Raw genomic sequence first — 20,670 nt, 5'->3', positions numbered from 1 at the left:
TTTATATATACCAGTATTAGGAAAGAGGTTACCTTGATTCGGACCTTAACCAAATATATGTCGTTGCTTGATTCGACATCAATTATTTTACTAAGGAAAGTATGAAGAGGACAATGTGTGTATATGAAAAGTGTCCATCGAAATGCGTAATTTAAATGTGGCGCCACACATCAGGGTAAATTTCTTTTAGGTTATATTTACTATTATTTCGTACAACGTCGTTGAAATTTCCAATAATGGACTGCTATTAATTTTTTTAACTCGGCATACTTAATTGCTTTGTCTACACCAGCGCCATTCTGTGGAATTATTTTGAACTGTTATTTATCGTATTCAACTGAGCACTTTCAACTTTTCTAACCTCTATAAATGACTGTTAAAAGTTTCATAAAAGTCAAATTAGACCAAAAATAAGACTGAAGGTAGACATTTTGAAATTTACTTGAGGTCGAAGAACAAAACTGAGTTTTTCGCGATTTTCTCCTAAATGATAAGTTTTATACGATAAGATTACTTCTCACAAACATTGTTGATGAAAATAGAAGTCAGACATCCTGTATCATAAACTGAATATTCGTGAGTGAAACAAATCGTTAAAATTATTTATTTGTTGGTTAATTTGTCATATACAGGCTCGTAAATGGCATAAAAAATTCCATATCTTATCATCTGATGGGGATCAACATAAAATTATACTTATAACGTGTGAATTTGATAGAATATTACCTGTAATTCGTTGATAGCAACCCAGGAATTTGGGGGGAATCCTTGTAGCATCGGAACTAAAAATTGTAAACACCCCGACCAGTGACCAATCAACAACATCATACAAATTAGATTGAATATCCTCATAAAAACGCTGGCCATATTCAAAAACTGAAAAACAAAAACGAATTGATAAACATATATATTTAATACTTATCTAATATAAAGAATGTCCCACATAATTAACTATAGATCGAGAAAACTTTTGGTAACTTTGAAGGATTCGGTTGCGTAATCAATAATCAACGCAACCTAGAAAGAAATTAATAAGGAAGATCAACATTAATAGATTTGAAATTAAAGATAGAAAATAACTGCAATAAAATTTTCCAAATCGTTTATTTTAAAAAACAACTAAAATTATGTTCTTCTTTAGAGATCAAGACTGGACTCTAAAAAATTGAAAATTTAAATCGAGTGTCTTTTCTCTTTCACAAGAATCCTTGTGCCTATTTGGGGACGTAGTATATGTTGCTGACGATTGGTTTTTACCAACAAAAAGGTTTACATGTTTAATCTCTACATATTTTCACCGCATTTCAATATGTATCAAAGTGTTTTATTCACTTAATGCTGTATTCTCTTGAAAACTTATTTTTTTTATTGTTTCTTCAATCAAATGACTTCTTTTAGTAAGAAACCAAAACAGAAAACTCAAGAAGTTGTCGTAGGTACTTTTTATTAGTTTGGAATTTGGAAATGCAACGAGTGAGTGCCGAGAGAGTGTAAACGAATAGTAAATTGGATTCTAATTTGTACGGAATCTAAAGATAATTCTTGAGTATATCCGGATTTGATTGAAAAAAGTGTTTGTGCGAAAAAAACGGCCTTCAAAACGAGCCAACAACTTTTTTCTTGAATATGAAAACGCGCTGCAAGTTTATTGCCATGGTATTGCCTGGCTGTCCACATCTGCTCAAGAACAAGATAACGCATGTCAAAGTAATTCGAAAGAAACCTTTCGGAAAAGTTTTTGACATTTGAAACGGCTCGGACAGGAACTAATGTAGTAACATGATGTTTAAACTGGTGCGGACACAAAAAGATACCAAGAAATGTAACAGGAGGGGAGGAAAGGAAGACCCACGAAAACTTGGCTTGAAAAAATAGTATTGGAAGAAGGAAGAATGGAAAAACAATACGACAAATGAATAAACTAGCAGAATACAGTTAAAACTAAAACACTAATACTTTGATGCTCGAAAGGACATGAAAAGTTTTAGAGAAAAAGAAAATTGAACCACTTATATCCGACCCTTTCTTTCCTTTTATTACCTCCTGGTTCTTTGTTGTTACAATCTTTTATCACGTCTTCCCCGATTATTTCTCTCAGCAGAACAAATCATAACGACTGAAACGGTGTGTTCTGAGTTTACGATGGAGTGTAGTAAGAAACAAGAGAGCTGGTTAGGATGACTGCAAGGTCTAGCTCCAGCTGAGAACAGCAAATCCACCAATGGTTCCAGAATGCACACTTGGTGTAGCCAGCGGAGATGGATAGAGACACCTGGTATGAGATAAGCTAAGGCAAACATAGACGGGACTTTTGCCTATCTTACCAAACAACTGTTTCCTTGAAGCATGCGCAAAACTCGACTGACGATGGGTCTTCTAAGACGTCATATTCACACTATGAACATAATAGTCGAACCGCTACTGCAGGGATGAAGAAGAAACTGCAGACAACGTCATCTGTAAGTTCCCAGTACTCGCTCGGGAGAGGTTCAAACACTTGAGAAAGCTTTACAGTTTGCCTGGTGACGTCGAAAGGTACGAGCCAAAGTACCTGATCGGTTTTATAAAGGAGATCAGTGGTGGATTATTTTCAAAATATCATCCAGAGTTTAATGAAATGTGGGATTTACTATAGATAAAAGTAATAAAACATTTTCTGAATTAAATTCAAACTTGAACTATTGGTGTGGGATGAACTTAGCAGATTTATTTTTTCTCTCCATTTACCACAGATAGAAGTGATTTAAAAGTTTAACAACCGATCCGAACATCAGCATTGATAGGCTATATAGGGTGGTTTGCCTTTTGACAGATGACCTACCGACTTCCCAGAATTTGAAGACAAGAACTTACTATACAATACTCATAACAAATTACGCTGTAAAAAAGAAAAGCTGCTTATTTTAACCTTGGTCATCATTCCATTTATTAAATGAATTCAATCTACTGTGTCCAACAAAATCTTTCATATTTATGATATAATAAAAAAAAAAATAAAATTATTGAAGCAATTGGTGTGGTTTTTTTCGCAAAATAATCCTCAAAAAGCAAACTCTCCTCTGTCGAACGTGGAGCTTTAAGCAATAAATTAAAAGCTGTAAGTTTTCAACGATAAGCGTGTTTTAAAGCATTTTTGAATTAGCACAGCAAGAAGAAACGTTTTATGATAATTTTGTATACATTATTTTTTTATTGAATGACTGAATCAATTTTGTACGTTATATGTTAAGGTTATGGCAGTGACCTTTGGAAATATGAACGTGAACATCGGAATACAATCCGATATTATTTTTTTTAGTCTTCATTGAATCACACTTTACATATCTAATTACTATTTTTATTATAATAGAAATCGTGTCAAAACAAAATCGTGTTTGTCCCCCACAAGTTTGTAACAAAAAAAATTATCCCGCCTCTAGGATAAGTAGAAAACTGTAAAATTATTGCGGTTTGTTAGTTGGAAAATTCAAGGTAAATAGCTTTGAAAAAAAAAATGTTCTACTTATTTTTAATTTATTTTTATAATTGACTCTCAAAGAGGGCGCTATTAAGACGGTTCGTACAGAGTTGTTTTGAACATAACTTAGATTTATTGATCAAAATTTCAAGTAAACTTAAATATCATTCAATTTTATACCCAAAAGGTACTTTTGGTAAAACTTGATACTCTGTACTGTTTTCAGAATATTTCGATTCATATTTGGTTCTCGATATGCACGTCGGACAGTGTAATTGTGAGTATTGGTGTAGTGGTAGTATATACAGTGTGTTCAGTAAGCTATAAGGTCATTATAATGACACTGAATTCTATCTTCCAAATCTCAACGTGATATGTAGTCCAAAGGATTAAAATTACATCACCTAAGAGGCCAATGAACCAGAGCTTGTCCTTCACATTTTTTTAAACGCCCTATAGAACCTATGGGCGTCACCAGTGAATTACAAATTCGTTTATTCCAAAAACTAGCTACATTATTGTTGGTGATAAATTGAGGTGTTTGCGGCTGCGATCCAAAAACAAAGTGAATGCAAAAAATATTTGAATGCTTCACTACGACAATGCGCTAGATAAATATTCCAAACTTTTAGATCTTTTGCTGATAAAAAAATTTCGCTCCAAAGACACCTGTTCTAATCGTAAAAAATGAGGATGATCTTCAAAGGATTTTGATGATGTGTTTAACTGCACAGCTAGTCCAAAACAAAGTGTATGACCACTTCCAAAACACCAAGGAATGAAATTCAAATGCCCAGGAATCGAGATTTCAGGATTTGGAGACGTAGAGAACGAAGTAAGAGAGTAAATACGTAAAGCCTTAAGAAAAGCAGCATCTTTGAATGGAACCATGAAGAATAGAAGCCAAATCGAGAATATACAAGGCCACGGTAAGACCCATAATGACCTGCACCGCAGAGACACGGCTAGAAACTGCGAAAACCAAAAGAATTATGGAAACAGGATAGCCGGAGGAACCTTACTGGACAGGGGAAGAAGGTTGTGCAAAATATATGACGTCAATGAATGGGTTCTATCAAGAAAGAAATAATGGAATGAGCACAAGATAGCGCGCGATAAATCCCCATTGGACCGAAGAAGTAGCAGCCGACGAAGAAAATGGTGAAGCGACAACCTTGAAGCAGAATAGGAGGCAACGTTGTCGAAGATAAAACAGGCGACTACGCCTAATACACGGAAGAAGAAGAAGAAGAAGAAGGTTCCATGACTTTTAGGACTGCTTCAGGAAGTGAAAACTTCGCCGATATACTTGTTAATGAGCGTGCAAGATAATAATTTTTTTGGTATAACCTATCATGGTAGGGGGTCGAATATATTAAATCATTTGAATCGCAGCTTTGACCGAGGAAGTGTCAAAATATCTAAAAGTAGTAACGTCAAATGGATCTTGCACGATTCTATATTCTTTTGGTTGATTTTAATGATTCCAAAAGAATCGAAAAGCGTTCTATGGATCGGAAATGGTTTTCGATTCTTCTATTGAAAATAATTTTAATTGTCTCAGAAGAATCCGAAACTATTTCTATTCTAATAGAATAGAAAATTTTACACACAAATTTTACAACAATTATTCAAACATTCTTCTAGTTTGTTAAAAAGCTGACCGAAATAAAAAAATCCAACGGTAATTGATTGTCTAAAGTGTTTAGATTATACCAGATTATTTTTAGATTATTCAATTCAATTCTAGTACCTTAAATTTTTTTAAAAGACGTACTTGCTTTCGAGGGAATGCTTACAATCTAACGATGGCGCGCGGAGGGTTTCTTTCAAGGTTAAATTAAAGGTACAGTTTAGAAAATCGGAATTATTTTTAGTGAATTCCCTCTTCTTTAAAAATCTCTATTCAAAAATCAAAAAATATCTGTACTTAACGAGTTATAAGCGAAAAACCAAACACTGTATTTTGCAGGTGTTTGATTTTTTATAACTTTCGAAACTTGTTTTGGGCTAAATAACTTTTAAACACACAATGATTGATAATATGTAAAATTAACACCGATGTCGAATAACCCTAACAGAGTGTATTCAATGAAAACTGTTTTGAAAAATGACATTATATCATTTAATATACAGGATGTTCCGGGATTTTATAGAAAAAATTCAGGAGTGAGCAGATAGACGTGAAAATAATGCTGTGGCGTAGGGAAAAATTTTCAAACTACCCCTCGTACTTACATTTAATTATATATTTGAACATTATCATTTTTGATGGATGATTACGTATGTCCACGTATTGTGTTTGATGTAATGAATAATTTTACACTACTATCTAAAGGATCACGCCCAATGGTTAACAATTCGTAACTTTTACAGGGACAATCTGTACAATCTAATTATAGCAATTTTTCCAATCGATTTTTCCACCAAAAATTATTCTTTGTTCAGCTCGATAAAATTTATGGTTTAGAAGATATGTAGATTTTTATATCGTTTTACATGACAAGTAAACCGTTCGCCATAAAGAAAGATTCCGAAGAAAATTATCATAAATTGTAATTATTCATGGAAAATACTTGCAGGAGATATTAAATTACAATCAAATATTTGAGATTTTTTTTATTTCACAGCATTATTTTCGCGTCATCTACTCACTCCCGATTTTTTTGTATCGAGTCCCGGAACATCCTATATTATAACTTACCTTGTGGAAGTTAGCACTGAGCGAGTTTGAGATCATGCTCTATATCGGAAAAATTGATATTTTTACAAGAATTTTTGATAGTGCAGTATAGACAAAGAGTATACAATTATCTAATGAACGGATAATAATTATAATATAAAACATAAACCAAATATACAGAAATATAGGTCGATCCAGACTCTCCACGAGGTTACGCGAATGCGAGAGTGTGGATGGTGCTATTCTCTCGTCTTCCCTCTCTTTGCCTCTTTATCTCAGGTTCGTTTTGGGTTCTTTCGGGTACCAGTTAAAAAATATGAGGACGAAAATAAAGTTAATTACGTGTTGGATAGGATAATGTAGATACAGCTACATATACAGGTACTTTTTTTATTGTTGTATCGTAGATATGCAGCAATTAAAATCTAAAACGACTTTAGAGGGTATTTGAGAAAGGGAAAAGCTTCAATTAAATCTGTTTCTGGTATAAACACACGTCCATTTTGTTGTAGACTCAGCGTACAACCGAATGAACCAAGAGTGTGTGTAGCTGGAATTCTTGCCGCCTTTACTCATGTATAGAGTCTCTAGGAGGCGTTTCGTGAGAGTCTGGAACGGGTATTTTATGCCTTCAACTGACCTAAAGTCCATTTGACCAAATAATGTAGAATTTTGGGATATGATTTATTATCAAAGATCAAGTGATAAATTTCATAAGACTGTTCAAAAAGAGATCAAAATAACAAGTTAAATGATAGGTACTTCAGTAACAATATTTATTTCAATGTTATTTTGACTTTTTTTAACTCGCTACCGAAATTTTGTCACTAAGATTTTATATATAATACGAGGTATATCCACGAAGTAAGTTTTTATTTCTATTTCCGCTGCAATCTCGGTTCCGAACATGCGGTTATTCTAACCCAAGCCGAAGAAATGTACGATGTTTTCAGATGGTTACTACCAACGTGTTTTTTTACCGTTTCTTTATGAGGTCAGCCTTAATTGAAAATGCAGCCGCTTGTGAAATCAGATCTGTGATTTGTTTTCTAAATGTAGGTGGAATTTATCGGCAAATCTGCAAAGTTTACAGGAAAAATGCTATGAGAGATTCAATGATTAGACGATGGATCAGACAGTTCAATGGAGGACGATGAAGAACAATATGGACACCCGTCTTTGGTCACTGATGAAATGGTTCGTGCACTTCAGTTTTCGACAATGAAGACAGTGATGATTTTTTCCTAGTATAGTCGCGGCGGGTAAAACTTTCACAAGTATTTGTCTGAGTCGTGTTTGATCATCCTCCTTACAATCTGGATCCTACTTCTAACTATTTGCATCTTTTTTTACACCTAAAATATTTTCTTGGTGGTCAACACTTCAACGATAATGAAGAGGTGAAAGAAAACACAGGCAACAACTTTCTACGAAGAAGTATAAAATCACTTTGTGGATATACCTCGTAGAATGAAAAATATTATTTCTCTTATTTACATTTATGGTATATTGACGTATCAGAAAAGATTATAGAATAGCTGTGATGTGATAGCATGCACAAAAAGCGTTCAACTTCTTTTGAAGTTATTGTAAGTGAATTTTTTATGTGTACTTCGGAAAGTTGACAACAGGTAGAAGGAAACATTGAAATCAGTTTTTGAAAATAACATATTACAACAAAAACTATTTTACAATATTTTTTCTATTTATAATTAAGGCTGATTCACATTGTGCGTTTGTACTGCGGTTAATCGCCGTCTGCGGTCACTGATATTGTAGAAAAGGATGATTTCAAGGGCCGACCACGTTATTTAAGGATAATGATTCGTTGGCGATTAAAAGAACAGGCCGATTTGACATATAAAAATGAATTATGAAAAATACAATTCAATAAATTTTATAGTAACAAAAATGAAGAGTAAAATCCTGGAGCCTGCCTAAATGTACGTTTTTCTTAATAGGTCCAACTTCTGATAGTGAATAATTAGTATTTAGACATCCTGAAATATTTTACTTCGTAATCTACCATCCAATTATACAAGGTAAGTAATTATTTTTACGTTTTTCTTTCCAAAAAACTTCTATCCCCTACTGACCATAAATTGTGTTGTACAACAAAGATTTGATGGAAATCACTTTTTGCCACAGTCGAAACCTATAATGTGAAACAGTCTTCAATCTACAAGCCGGAAACATAATTTTTGAATACCAGAAAAAAATATTGAACTGCAACTTTAGTTGTTTGTGTTTTTATCGTGATTTCAGTTTTATAAATGATAAAAATTAATTATAATCGCAGTCTATATCCTCACAAAATAAAACAAAAATTAGACAGATATTTTGAGTACATTAATACATTCCAATTCAAGCAACAGTAGCTGAAGGATTCTAATACAGGGTTGGATAGTCAATTCTCCATTTTTGAAATGACTCTGGATACGTAGAAAGCGAGCGGGGCGAGTTGTCCAGTGTACTGTTATGTTCCCCACCTCAAAGCACTTAAATCGCCAAGGAACAGTGATCAAAACAAGATCGATCGTTAGCTGTGGAAGCGTTTCACTAAACTTGTAGCCTATCTAGCAGCTTAGCTTCGTTTTCATAGTGAACTCAATAAAGAAAAGAATGACAGTACGAAATCCGTTCTAACTCTTGAAAATGTTGTTGTAGGAAGAAGCCTACGAAACTCAAAGTGCAGCCCTTGAAATTTAGATAGGTCTGTTCGAAGGATCTTGAAGTCAGATTCCTAAGTAGTTTAGGCATTGAACGAAAACGATTTTGCTACTACCCCATGGCAATTCTGCGAAACCTTTTTGAGTTGAAGCAACCTCTGGATGAATGACGAGGCATATTTTCATTCCTCGGGATTTGTGAACAAACAAAACTGGTGCTGAAGTAATAAAAACCATAATCAACTTCAATGGAAATCATAGATCCATATTTTTATTAAAAAATTCGGAAATGTTAAGGTCATTATTCAATCCTCAACTTCGTCAACATGCATTCAATGATCAAATCTTATTCAAACAAGACGGAGCCACAAGCCACAGCATGAGATATCCCGAAACGGAGCGATACACTGGCCTACTCGTTCGCCCGATATCACAATATGTGATATTTTTCTGGTGGGGATTCCTGAAAAGTAAAGTGTACGTAGAACGAATCGTACCGTTGAAGAAATCAAGGAAAGAAATGTAGAAATATTGACAAAACTTCGCAAAATACACCGAGATTATCATATTTTGGAAAGCTATTGTAAGTGGTAAGAAATTATGTCGAGAATTCTACGTTAAATAAATTGATAATAACGGAAATGATTCATAAAGAAGCTGCCAAATAAATTGCTATGATCTTTACCGATGAAACTGTTCCCTAAAAACTATATTATCCTCTCGCCAACGTCAAATATCCTTTCCAATAAATTTGAGTCTTTTCCGACAGGATCTAAAGTATCGTTAGTGCAGTACTTTGTTTAAATTTGAGAATTTTAGGCTCACAATTTTAGCGCGTCAAAATTTTCCTAACTGATCTATGTTCAGATCGAATCCGATTGTCATCTTGAAAATGTGAATGCACGCACTTCAATACAGTTCTTTTGATAAATTATAAGTTTTAGTTGCGGTTTTACACGTAAAATTTCACAACAATTCGTTGTTCTACCACTACGGCTATACTGATTTGTTTACAGAAGCCAGATGCTGCGTTTCTGCTAAAGAAATAGTTGAAAAAAAAAACGAAAATTCAATTAAGCATAACGGACATAATTAATTAAAATTTATCTTATCAATTTATATTTGAAAAATACTTTCCATACGTAAAAATATTGTAGATGTTTCATTCTACCTGTTAACGTGACGTAATAATGCGCAAAGCAGATACGCCGCGAAACTGTCATGCGCAATAATTATGCCAAAAAGCAATTCCGAAGCGGGTTACCTTAAAGATGAGATTGCTTTTGGTGGTATTAAACTTGTTGACGTCCGAACTGAGGCGTCCCCTCCGTTCTGTTCGCTTTTTTTGAAGATTCTGCAAGATCTAGAAAAAGCGGAGACAACAAGGTAGTAGAGGAAGCGTGGCACGCTAGATAATTCCAGAAGAACGTACTTAAATAGAGAGAGTTAGTTAAATAAGTCGGTTTATTACTAGTTGCATTTATCCTATATTCAAAAACTGAAAAAGATAACACCAATTTATTCCGAAAAAAAGACGACAAATTTATTGTTATTATTATTGTGTCCATTTTGTGTTCAACACTTCTATTTGCACTTCCAATTTACAAAAATAAAATATCTAATACTTCTATGTCTTAAGTTTCTGTTTATATAAGTAGAGAACAATTGTTTATAAAAAAGAAGACAGACCTAACCTAAGAAAAAAGTGACAGCACAAATATAACTAATTTCACTTTGTTTTGAAGATTTAACTACAATTTGTATTATTAAATAGTTGTATTTTTTAAAACTCAATATCCAAAAAAATATTTGATAATAAATTTGACAAGCGTTGCGTTATAATATACATGATAACGAAGATTGTACGGAGTTTATATTTATTATATAAAATTTTGAAAGTGCGCATGCGATCGGTCCCTGAACTGATTCAGAACTTGACCTGCTAATGAAGCCATTACATGAAATTATAGTTTATCGAAGAATTTTGAAAAAAATTAGTTGATTTAATGAAAGTTTTGTATAAAACTCATTGTTATAAATTATTATATAAACTATTAATCAGTGAGTTCAATATAACCGGCTTGTAAAAGTGAGTTTATGTTCTAAATGTTTAGAATTAATAAATAAAGTACTGAATACATATTTTTTATGTGGAATATATATGGTGTGTTACTATTTCGGTTCATATAGATATTAAAAAGGATAAATGCGAACGTAGTATATGCCTGACATTTTCCAAAGAGACAGAGTAAGAATTTGATGGTAAAAACTAATACATACATTTTTAAGACTTTTTTGTAAAGTAATATTGATACTAAGAACAAATTTATCTAATTCTAATGTGTTTCATCATACAAAAATGAAGCACTAATGGAAAACAAACAAATTATCTTATCATGAATTATTTTGGTATTTTTTGATCAACGCCAAATAGATTGTAGTAAAATATGTAACAAAGAAACCATCAAATCTTATTATTTTGTAATAACTGTCTGGAAAAGAGTTTTTTCTTTAACATTTTTAATTTAGAGGATAGAAAAGAGTGCGGTGCAAAGCAACATAGACAGAGCTCATTACAACATGCCGCGGAAAATGTAGATGTGACTACAACGTGCTGCTGAAGAGGTGCTCTAATGAAACAAGTTTTGAAACAACAATGAATTTCTAAAAAAAATGTTTCAAAATTTGTCAACTAAGAAGTATGAGACATTCAACTATAAAACGAAAATACTCACAATGAATATGATACTACAGATGATAACTTCGAATGGGATAATTGTTTATATATCAATTGTACGAGTGATTTATCGTAACATATAATTTTTTACTTTCTAATAGCGAAATAGCGAAATTCATTTAACCCCCACAAATACGAGGGCCGTTTTTTTTTCAACCTCCGATCGCTCCGTGCAGACCCTACGCGGGCATGCGCTCTAGGTGACTGCGAAGTTCTCCCACTACACAGTCCGCCATTGTTGACATTCAGGCATCAGTCGGCGTTGTGCTACAGCCACGGAAACATGTCCGCCGTTATTGGTGCTCCCGACAAGTTCTAATTGAGAAGTGCGATTCGTTTTCTACACTCTGAAGGCCAGAGTGCTGTAGAAATCGTCGTGTCGTGTGTATGGGGAGTCGAAAGTTTAAAGATGGCCGTAATGTGCATGATGAAGGACGCAAATCTGTTGTTTCAGATGACATGACAGCTTTGGCGGCAACTTTGAAGAGGGTATAGAAAAGCTTGTCCATAGATATGACAAATGTCTTAATCTCTTCGATGATTATGTCGAAAAGTAACCAATCTTTTGGTAATAAAATTATTGTTTTATATGAACTTGTCTTTTATTTATAGCCTATCGGAGGATGAAAAAAAAACGGCCCTCGTATATACAGCGTTGATGTCTTCCGAATATGATACCCAGCAGAAAAATCCAAATAATTTTGATCTGGTTATCTAGGAGTCCACTTCAACGCTAATAAATTATAGAGTTCATTTTAAACGTTTATCAGTTACCGTATGTAATCTCCTACATCCATTTTGAGTTAGAATAATCCTCGTATCTCAAAATTTTCGAATATGTTAGGTTATGTACCTAGATAATCGGCCATTTTAGACATTGTTAATATTTTTTCACTAGGTTTTTCCTCTTATCTTATTATTTGTTTTGTTCAAAGAAGTAAAATTTTAATTACTAACAGAATAAAAGCGTCAGTTAACTTTTGTGATTGTAGGTTAAAGCGAAATATTTAAAATATTTTGCACATTCAGGCCATTCGAATCCGGGAAGAAAATGTGAAGATTGCAGATCATGTCACTACTAATCTTGCTGTTTATTTGAAATTCAACCTGCTTTTAACAAAAATTTGTCTATTTTATGTATTTTCAATCGATCCATTATCATTTAGAGAAAAAATAATGACGAGAAATATTGTATTGTGATTTCTATTTCTCCAGGTATAATTTATTCGTATGTGGGAATAAAAAATTATCCTAAATTTTTAGTCCGAATGAAATATGGAACATAAACAATTAATTCAGTATCTATCTACTTTATATTCCAATTTATACAACTTGTATAAACATTTTATCCCCCTATTATAATCTATTAGTTTCTAGATTTATATCTACTCGCATTTTAAAGGGAAAACTAATTCTATTGAAAGCTAATTTTTGCTAAATATTATTTTATACTACTGTAGAGTGCAAAGACAGCTGAGTTCGGAAATGAGATTGTGAGTATATGTGAATTAACAGTGTAGGTAATTGAATTTGATATATTCCATTTCAATATTATTAACAACTTTTTCTTCAATTCCTTTATCAAATCTACTAGTGAAAATTAATTGTTGACTGATAACTTATATCAACTAGTGCTTACTACTCTTGGTCTATAAATAAGAAGAAGAATTCGACTACTATTGCATAAAAATGAAACCCGGAAACTGGAAACATTTGACTTTAACGTATATTTCGTTTTTTATAATCTCAATGGTGTTCAAGTGTGTTAGTTTAATGGAAACTACATCACGAAAAACCGTCGAAGTTATTACTTTAGTCGAAAATGGACTTGGTCAACGAGCTGTTGCTAGACAATTGGATACGACCCGCGCGGTGGTTCGAAAACTGGATCCTTTCATAGGTGACCTGGAACAGGCAGATAGTAAGACTAAGCCTTCAGGGAAAATAACCTGACCCCTAAAACACCTGCGATTAGTCCAAAACTTACTCTAACTCATCGATAAGCATATCTGCGTTTGCACAGGATCTTCTGAATTGGGTGAGGATCTGTTCTGTTCTAAGATGAAACCAGAATAAGCCTCCATGATAGCGACCAAATAAGGAAAGTATACCGAAGACCAAGAGAGCGGATTGGAGTGCTTATGGAGGTGATTCCTGCATGATCAAGGGTGCAATTTCTATGGGAGTACGAACCGATCTTGTGTTCAATTGTAGAGGCGACCGCGACTCGGGAAAACAGGTTTAACGGCTGATAGATACATCGAGGAGATTTTAGCAATTCATGTGGTATCTTAAATCGACTACGTTACAGACGAATTTACCTTTATACGTGAAAATACAAGGCTGAGTCGTGCAATATTACATTGCAGAAGTCGATTTTCGGGTTACGCAGTGGCCAGCATACAGTCCTGATCTAAATCCGATTAGATTTATGCCTAATCGTATGAGAGATGTTTTTAGGGCAAGAGGAGGTCATATCCTTTATTAAGAAATGAAGTGTTAAGTTTTAAATTGTCAATAACCATATTTAAGTTAATAATAAAGTTTTTATAAATTTATTATCACATCAAAGCATATATGGGTGATTCCGTTCTAACTGTGATATTCAATGTCCTGTATTGTTTTTTTGTACTAGTCATTAATTAATAATCAATTAATAAAAATTTTGTGTTAATTGAATAATTCTTAAGATATTTAAACATTATTTTTATACAATATAACTTGCCACTTAAAGAAAACTTATACTACATCACTTGAATGTCAGTACCGTGTCATGTCCATTCCTAGAATTTACCGATAAATTATTAATTTTTTTGTCGTAACAAATGATTTAAACTAATTACCTTATAAATTCTAATGTTTATGATCAAACTGAGGAAAATTGATGCACTTGTTGTTTAATATCTTAAGTTACCATGTCAGTACCGTGGATAAATGAGTCAGTACCGTGGAACTCAAAATCCGACATTTGTGTCTTGCTCGTGATACTTTGAAGTTGTAGTAAATTCCTCTTAGAGTTTTATTTTTACAGTAAAATAGATGAATAATATGCATAAAAAAGTTAGAAAAGTTAAATTTTAAAATCTTGAAATTTTGAATACAAAAAATCACAGTTAGAACGGAATCACCCATATATTGTTTTATCTGATCAATAATTTTAGAAAAAAACTTTAGTTAAAGTCAAAAGTATACAGTAGATCGATTTACATGCTGCATGTAGTAGACTTTTTGGTATCAGATATCCGATAGTTTTTTCCTTGTAATCATGAAGCTAATGGAGCAATCAAAAAATTTTTTCAGGATGATTTGTAGGAAATAAAAATATCTACAAAATAAGATATGGAACGTTTCAATCGGAAAACCAGGTCTTGAAAAAAAGAGGAAAAACCCGGAATATTAGGCGTTTTCTTATTATTTTTTGGAATTGGAACGCTCAAATTCCGTAAAAGCTCATAATTTCAAAAGCTTTACTTGTATTTGTGAAATATGAGGCGAAGGTTTAAATAATCAATTAATAATATTGAATGGAATTTGAACTCAAATATTTTCAAATACTTATTCAGTTTTTAAACGAATTCGCCGGACCATTTGAAATTTTACCGGATTTTAAGAATTAAACTCTCCATATATTAAAAAAAATTGCGATATATTATAGTGACCAGCTTTGTTATTTCCATTAAGGCACTAATTGTGGGAATAAATTGCTAACAAGAGTGGTTTTCACTCTTAAATTTATCTGAAAGTACTAGATTAGATTCATTTTATCAGATTGTCTTTGTGCTTTTTTCATTGGCGATGATTGATAGATTTGATGATCAAACTGCTTATTATTCTAGTTAATTTTCATCAAGCATCGCTTCAGTCACAAAGCCCACTACCCACGGCTTCGAATAATGAGTTTTAACCTAAGGGTAGGTAGACATTTCCGTCAGTCAGAGGTTCAAGCATTCAATTAAACCGTTTGATAATCTAGGGACACTTTTGTACGAGGTGGAAGCAACATATTTTAAAATACTTTGTATTCAAAGTAATCATCACTTAAATCAATGCACTTGAAAACACATTAGTACTTAAGGATGGTGGTATTTAAAAATGCAGTGACGCCTCCTCTAGTTTCGTGGCATCTCAAAATATACAGAGTGACATTTGCCGAGTTGCATAACCAGTCGCCAGCCGTTAATTTGAGCGTAAAATCCATCGGTAAAGACAAAAATGGGGGATGCCATTTGAAATTTTTAGATAGCGAGATTCGGCACCATTTTCTGAACACCCTATATAAATTTATATCAAGGTTTTCACAGATTTTGACAGCTGTAAGTGTTATTTGTCTAAATCCCAAAAATATTAGACCTGATACACTTAAACTTGGAAATATGATTTTTTTTAGTAGGGGGCTGCATGTTTCCAAAAATTTCGAAAATGCGAAATAATTAAAAAATGGTGGACTTTAGGCATACGATGTCTTATATAAAGTTATATTGAAATTTCGCGTAGGTACCAAAAATTTATTAAAAACCATAGCATTCCGTTTAAAATAACGAAGTTTGAATTTGGTTTTCCATTAAGACACACTTTTTGATAAGTTCTGCAGATGATAATAATTTTTTTAATTATTCGCTTGTGGAAACCAAGTTCTTTCGAGCTGTGTGATGATATAACTGGGATAGATACTCAAATTAAAAAATGTATCTCACCAAAAGAGAAGCTTGTAGTTACTTTAAGGTAAGTCAGCATTTAAGTTGAAATCAATTCACGTTCTAATAGTAATTTTCTTCACGAGAAATGTAAATATATGATAGTACCGTCTGGTGTGTATATCAACATATTTTTATTCAGATTTCGGTAGCATTAGGTGCCCAATGTTATAAGGTCCGAATGCAACCAGACTGAGCAGCTGATGATTGCCGGACGGGGCAACCAGTCGGCAGCCAAAACGCGGCTGAGCAACTGGTTGCCTTCGTTGTCCTAGTCTTCCGCGATGCCTGATGTTATTCATATAATATCTAGAAAGAGTTACAACGTCAAGTGTCAAATGCTTTAGCAAAAGCGATTTTTCAATTTTGGCCGCTTTATAATATATTCGCGAAAATATGGAGAGAATAATTTTCGGTGAAATCTAACGAGAATCTAAAACATCAAACGTTAATAACTTACTGAAAAGCGTAGATGAGTCTCAGTGATATTTGTCTAACTTTATTTTTCAAAATACTACAATTCTTACGATTTTCCAAGATGATTTCATTAGTTGCTGTGAATTTTGTTTTTCCTTCAGCCAAAGATATAATAAAATAAAATATTGCAAGTTATTGGTAATCAAATTATCATATTAGATGCAGGTACAAATAAAAATTCTAATATTAACAGTGGCTGATTATCCTCTGAATTTCCTATTGTATCAAATAATAAACTTGTACGTAAAATACGAACCTTTGAAGCTGATTAAGCAAGGTTATGTCCAAAAAATTGACCGGAGAAGAGCAAATGATGCGTTTTAAACAGTTTTATCGATAAATTTTGTATTAATAGAGCTGATTCTGAACATAATGTTTCTGGTCTGAGTAGCAAGAGGAATTGCAAGTGGATATTGCTCACAGCATAAAGTTTGTACCATTGAACTAACCTAAAAAGTTATATACTGAGCACACCGTTACCCCTACACCAAAAGTTTACCTTTCGTATCATGAGGCTGTCAAAATAGCCTTACCTAGTGTCAGGAGTAAATGGGACAACCAGAACATTGAGAATAAATTCTGTAACATAGTTCAAAGAAGATGGAACTAAATGTCAACCGGAACGAATTTGGACGGGCAAGTTATTTAATGGAAAACAGAGAGGATATATCCGAAACTCGACCTGGAAAATGACTTTGTAATTCAAAGATTCTGCTGTAAATATCTTTCTCAGTGCATGGATGAATGTTATTGTTTGGGACTGGAAACCAACACAGGCGCTTGATGTTTTAAATCACGCAGAAATTGAGTGTTCAAGTCTTTTAAATTTTCGATAAAGTGACAGTTTCTTAGAATGTAAGAATGTTTAGGTCGATGTACTATACTTTTTATACCGAAGAACAGTCTGGTGTGTCCAAAATTGGATATAGATGAGTTTTTTCTATTTTCTTCAAGTGGTTTGTTCGTAGGTCAAGAAATTATTCAGGAGGGAGATTAGGTTCCTATTTTGTACACTGTTTCGTTGTCCAAATTGAGCACCTTCCAATGCTGGAACCTTCTCTGATGTTAAGATGAGTGATGACATGGTATGATCACCGATTGAGTGAGTTCTTTTGTCAAAATCCCGGTCAAAGAACGCTGACTACGACACTATACAATAGAGTTAGAGGTTAGAGGTAATGACCTCTAATGACCCTTGTTTAAGTTTACTATGACCAAAGACGCAAGAGAGATTATTATGTAATTGTGAAGGATAAAAGAGATGGAAATAATCAGCTATCAACGAATTCGTATTCTTTGGGGTACAGGAATAATATTATGTCAAAATGAAAGAAACTTCTGAATTTTGAATGCAAAATAAAATATTATAGTTTTTACACTTTGTAATAGAAAATTGAACCTTTTCTATTTATTTTTTATTAGAGAAATTCACAGCAACGATCAATAAATTTTGTTTCCTTCAAATTTTCATGACTTCTATAATTCTATAAACATGAACATTCCATTACTCCAATGAAACCAAACGAAAAAACTGAAAAATAATCCAAGCGCCACTGCCATATACCTATTCATAAAAATCATACAAAAAAACCAGCAACAACACCATTAAACGGCAGACAGACAGAATATTAGTAAAAAAAAGCACCTCGCTGGTCCAGTCTCTGGAAGGGAGTACAGTAGTACCGTCTGCTTGTCTCCCAGCTGGGTGCTGGTACATAGGTATCTGCGCAGCCGAAACACTTAATTTTTTTCAAAATATCGAATTTCTTATATGCCACACAACATCTCTGATCTAATTATATAAAGTATCTTTTTTATCAAATAGATTCATACTACAAAGTTACTTAAAAACAATTTCCACCAGCAATAGATCATAGAACGTGAAGATTAACTTGAGATAAGTTTAATAATAACCATAAACGAAAAAAAGATGCATTTATCACTTAAACTACTACATGATTTGATCTAACATAGTTTTTAAGATCATGAATTGACTTTCTTCAAAAATATTTAGTCATTATAGTCAAATTAATCATTTACACAAGCCAAAAGGAATAATGTAGCCTCAATTAGTACATACAATTCACTCTATTTATAGAATATTTACCATTTTATAGAAAAAAAGAAGTATACAATGAATACTTTGCTTATTTTGGAACGGGAATAGGAGAAAGATACTTACACAAAGTTCGTTCAAGTTTGCAGTAAAGAAGCTTTCGTTAGGAATAGCTATGATATCGATAAAATGGAAATACCATTGAGACGATTGATATTTTTGAGCTTATCAAACGTAATATTCACTAAACGCAGTACAACAACTAGATATTACAGTGAAGAACTAGTAGAACTGATCCAATGGTTCATGGAGCTCATAGAGATGATCCTTGGAAAAAATCTCTTTGAAAGCACTCAATTGGGAATGAAATTAGAACTTATGAATGGATTTGAATGAACTTAGACTCATTTTATTGGTGCCTTATCGAGAATTTAGCAAAAAAAAAATATTTTAATTCAAGAAAATACTCATTGGAACAAATGTATCTTAGATCATAATCAAGTTAATTTTGTTGGTCTGAGTCATATGAGTCTCCGTGCAAAATGACTCTAGCTTTTGGAAATACAAAAATTTTCAGGTAATTATTTTCATAAGTTGAGTTTTTTCTACCTCTAGCTTATGAAAACAAAAAGTTTTAAGTCAAAAGGATTTTTGTAACAAGACAAAACTATTTCACGGGTAACACACCATTCTTGAGTTACATTAATGGCGTGGAAAATGTCAAAAATGATTCAATTTCAATTAGTTGCTGCTAAAGAATTTATATTAAATATTATATTTATTATTTAAATATATTCCTAGCACTTTTCTTCCGATTGTTGTAGGAATTGTTATACAAGAAAGAGTATGCTGTGTGGCATTTAATCGAATTAAATTTTTAACGTCAACCGAATGTTTGAATGATCAAAAAATTGTCTGTCACCGGAAGCAATATACATTGTTTTTCGAAAACAGTAACGTGAGAAAATATATGTTAAATCCTAATAATGGCATTCTATCTTAAAAAAAAAAACTATCAACATGTTAAATTTCTTGAAAATATCTATCATACCTTCTAATTTAGAACATATTACAAGACTATAAACTAGTGAGTTGCTTTTCACATAAATACACATAATTTGCACCAAACTTTAGACGGGAAAATTACAAGACAAAAGTAATTTAGTAACCCCATTGAATTTCGGTATAAAAAGTTTCCAAAAGTCTATTTTAGAAGCGGAAAAAACAACAATAATTGATATGGTTGAAATATTTAACAGAATGTTCAAGCAGATATCTTTTCTAAGCCCCGGAGTATCTTAAACAACGTGTGAATGACGACAATTTTTCTTCAAAAGTCTAGTAACCTGATGAAGTGAGTTATGTTAATTTTTTTCATTATTTATAAATGTTGTATTTGTGAATCAAAACACAAGCATATGGGGCAGAGGTTTTGATTTCTAGAACTAGTTACCACGAGGAGCAACTCCTCAAAGGTAAAAAGACTTGCTTATGTGCAACCGCCCAACTTGCCCAACTGCTACACTAGAAGTGATTTTAAATCTCCTACATATCTACACAGTTCTGGAAAGCGTGGCAGAGAAAACGTCACTTAGAATGTTCAGAGACGGAATCATCAAAGAAAAACCAACCTTGAGACATGCTTCAGGACGTCCCATCGAAAAAGTTTTGAGAAAAATGCCATTAAATGGTTACCGGATGGATCAAAAACAGTAGATAGACCTGGAATAGTGTACGAACCCAGAACCAAACATTCTGAAAGTTTGGACACCGCACTAAGCATTTTCCAAGCAGATATTTATGCAATTGAAAAATGTGTTCGGTTCAATCCATAGAGGAGCTATCGCAAACAGGAGATCTTCATCCTGTCCGATATCCAAGCAGTCATTAGAGCTCT

The 20,670-nt window shown here is 33.0% G+C and overlaps 1 protein-coding gene across 12 annotated transcripts in view; it reads right to left on the bottom strand.

Annotated features, from left to right (window-relative positions):
* LOC130894660 (potassium/sodium hyperpolarization-activated cyclic nucleotide-gated channel 2) overlaps window positions 1–20,670 on the bottom strand; it is a 147,484-nt gene that overhangs the window by 32,422 nt on the left and 94,392 nt on the right. For 5 of the 12 annotated variants that reach the window (XM_057801609.1, XM_057801610.1, XM_057801599.1 and 2 more), the window contains exons 6-8: window positions 18,363–18,440; window positions 10,074–10,172; window positions 727–876 (exon numbers count right to left, since the gene is read on the bottom strand). In XM_057801609.1, coding sequence (XP_057657592.1) covers window positions 727–876; window positions 10,074–10,172; window positions 18,363–18,440 — 327 coding nt within the window. The remainder of the gene's footprint in view (window positions 1–726; window positions 877–10,073; window positions 10,173–18,362; window positions 18,441–20,670) is intronic. The other 7 variants (XM_057801606.1, XM_057801602.1, XM_057801605.1 and 4 more) reach the window with 2 other exon arrangements.

Source organism: Diorhabda carinulata, chromosome 5 (genome assembly GCF_026250575.1).
Source record: "Diorhabda carinulata isolate Delta chromosome 5, icDioCari1.1, whole genome shotgun sequence".
Taxonomy (NCBI): Eukaryota; Metazoa; Arthropoda; class Insecta; order Coleoptera; family Chrysomelidae; genus Diorhabda; species Diorhabda carinulata.
This window is presented reverse-complemented; position numbering and strand designations above follow the sequence as displayed.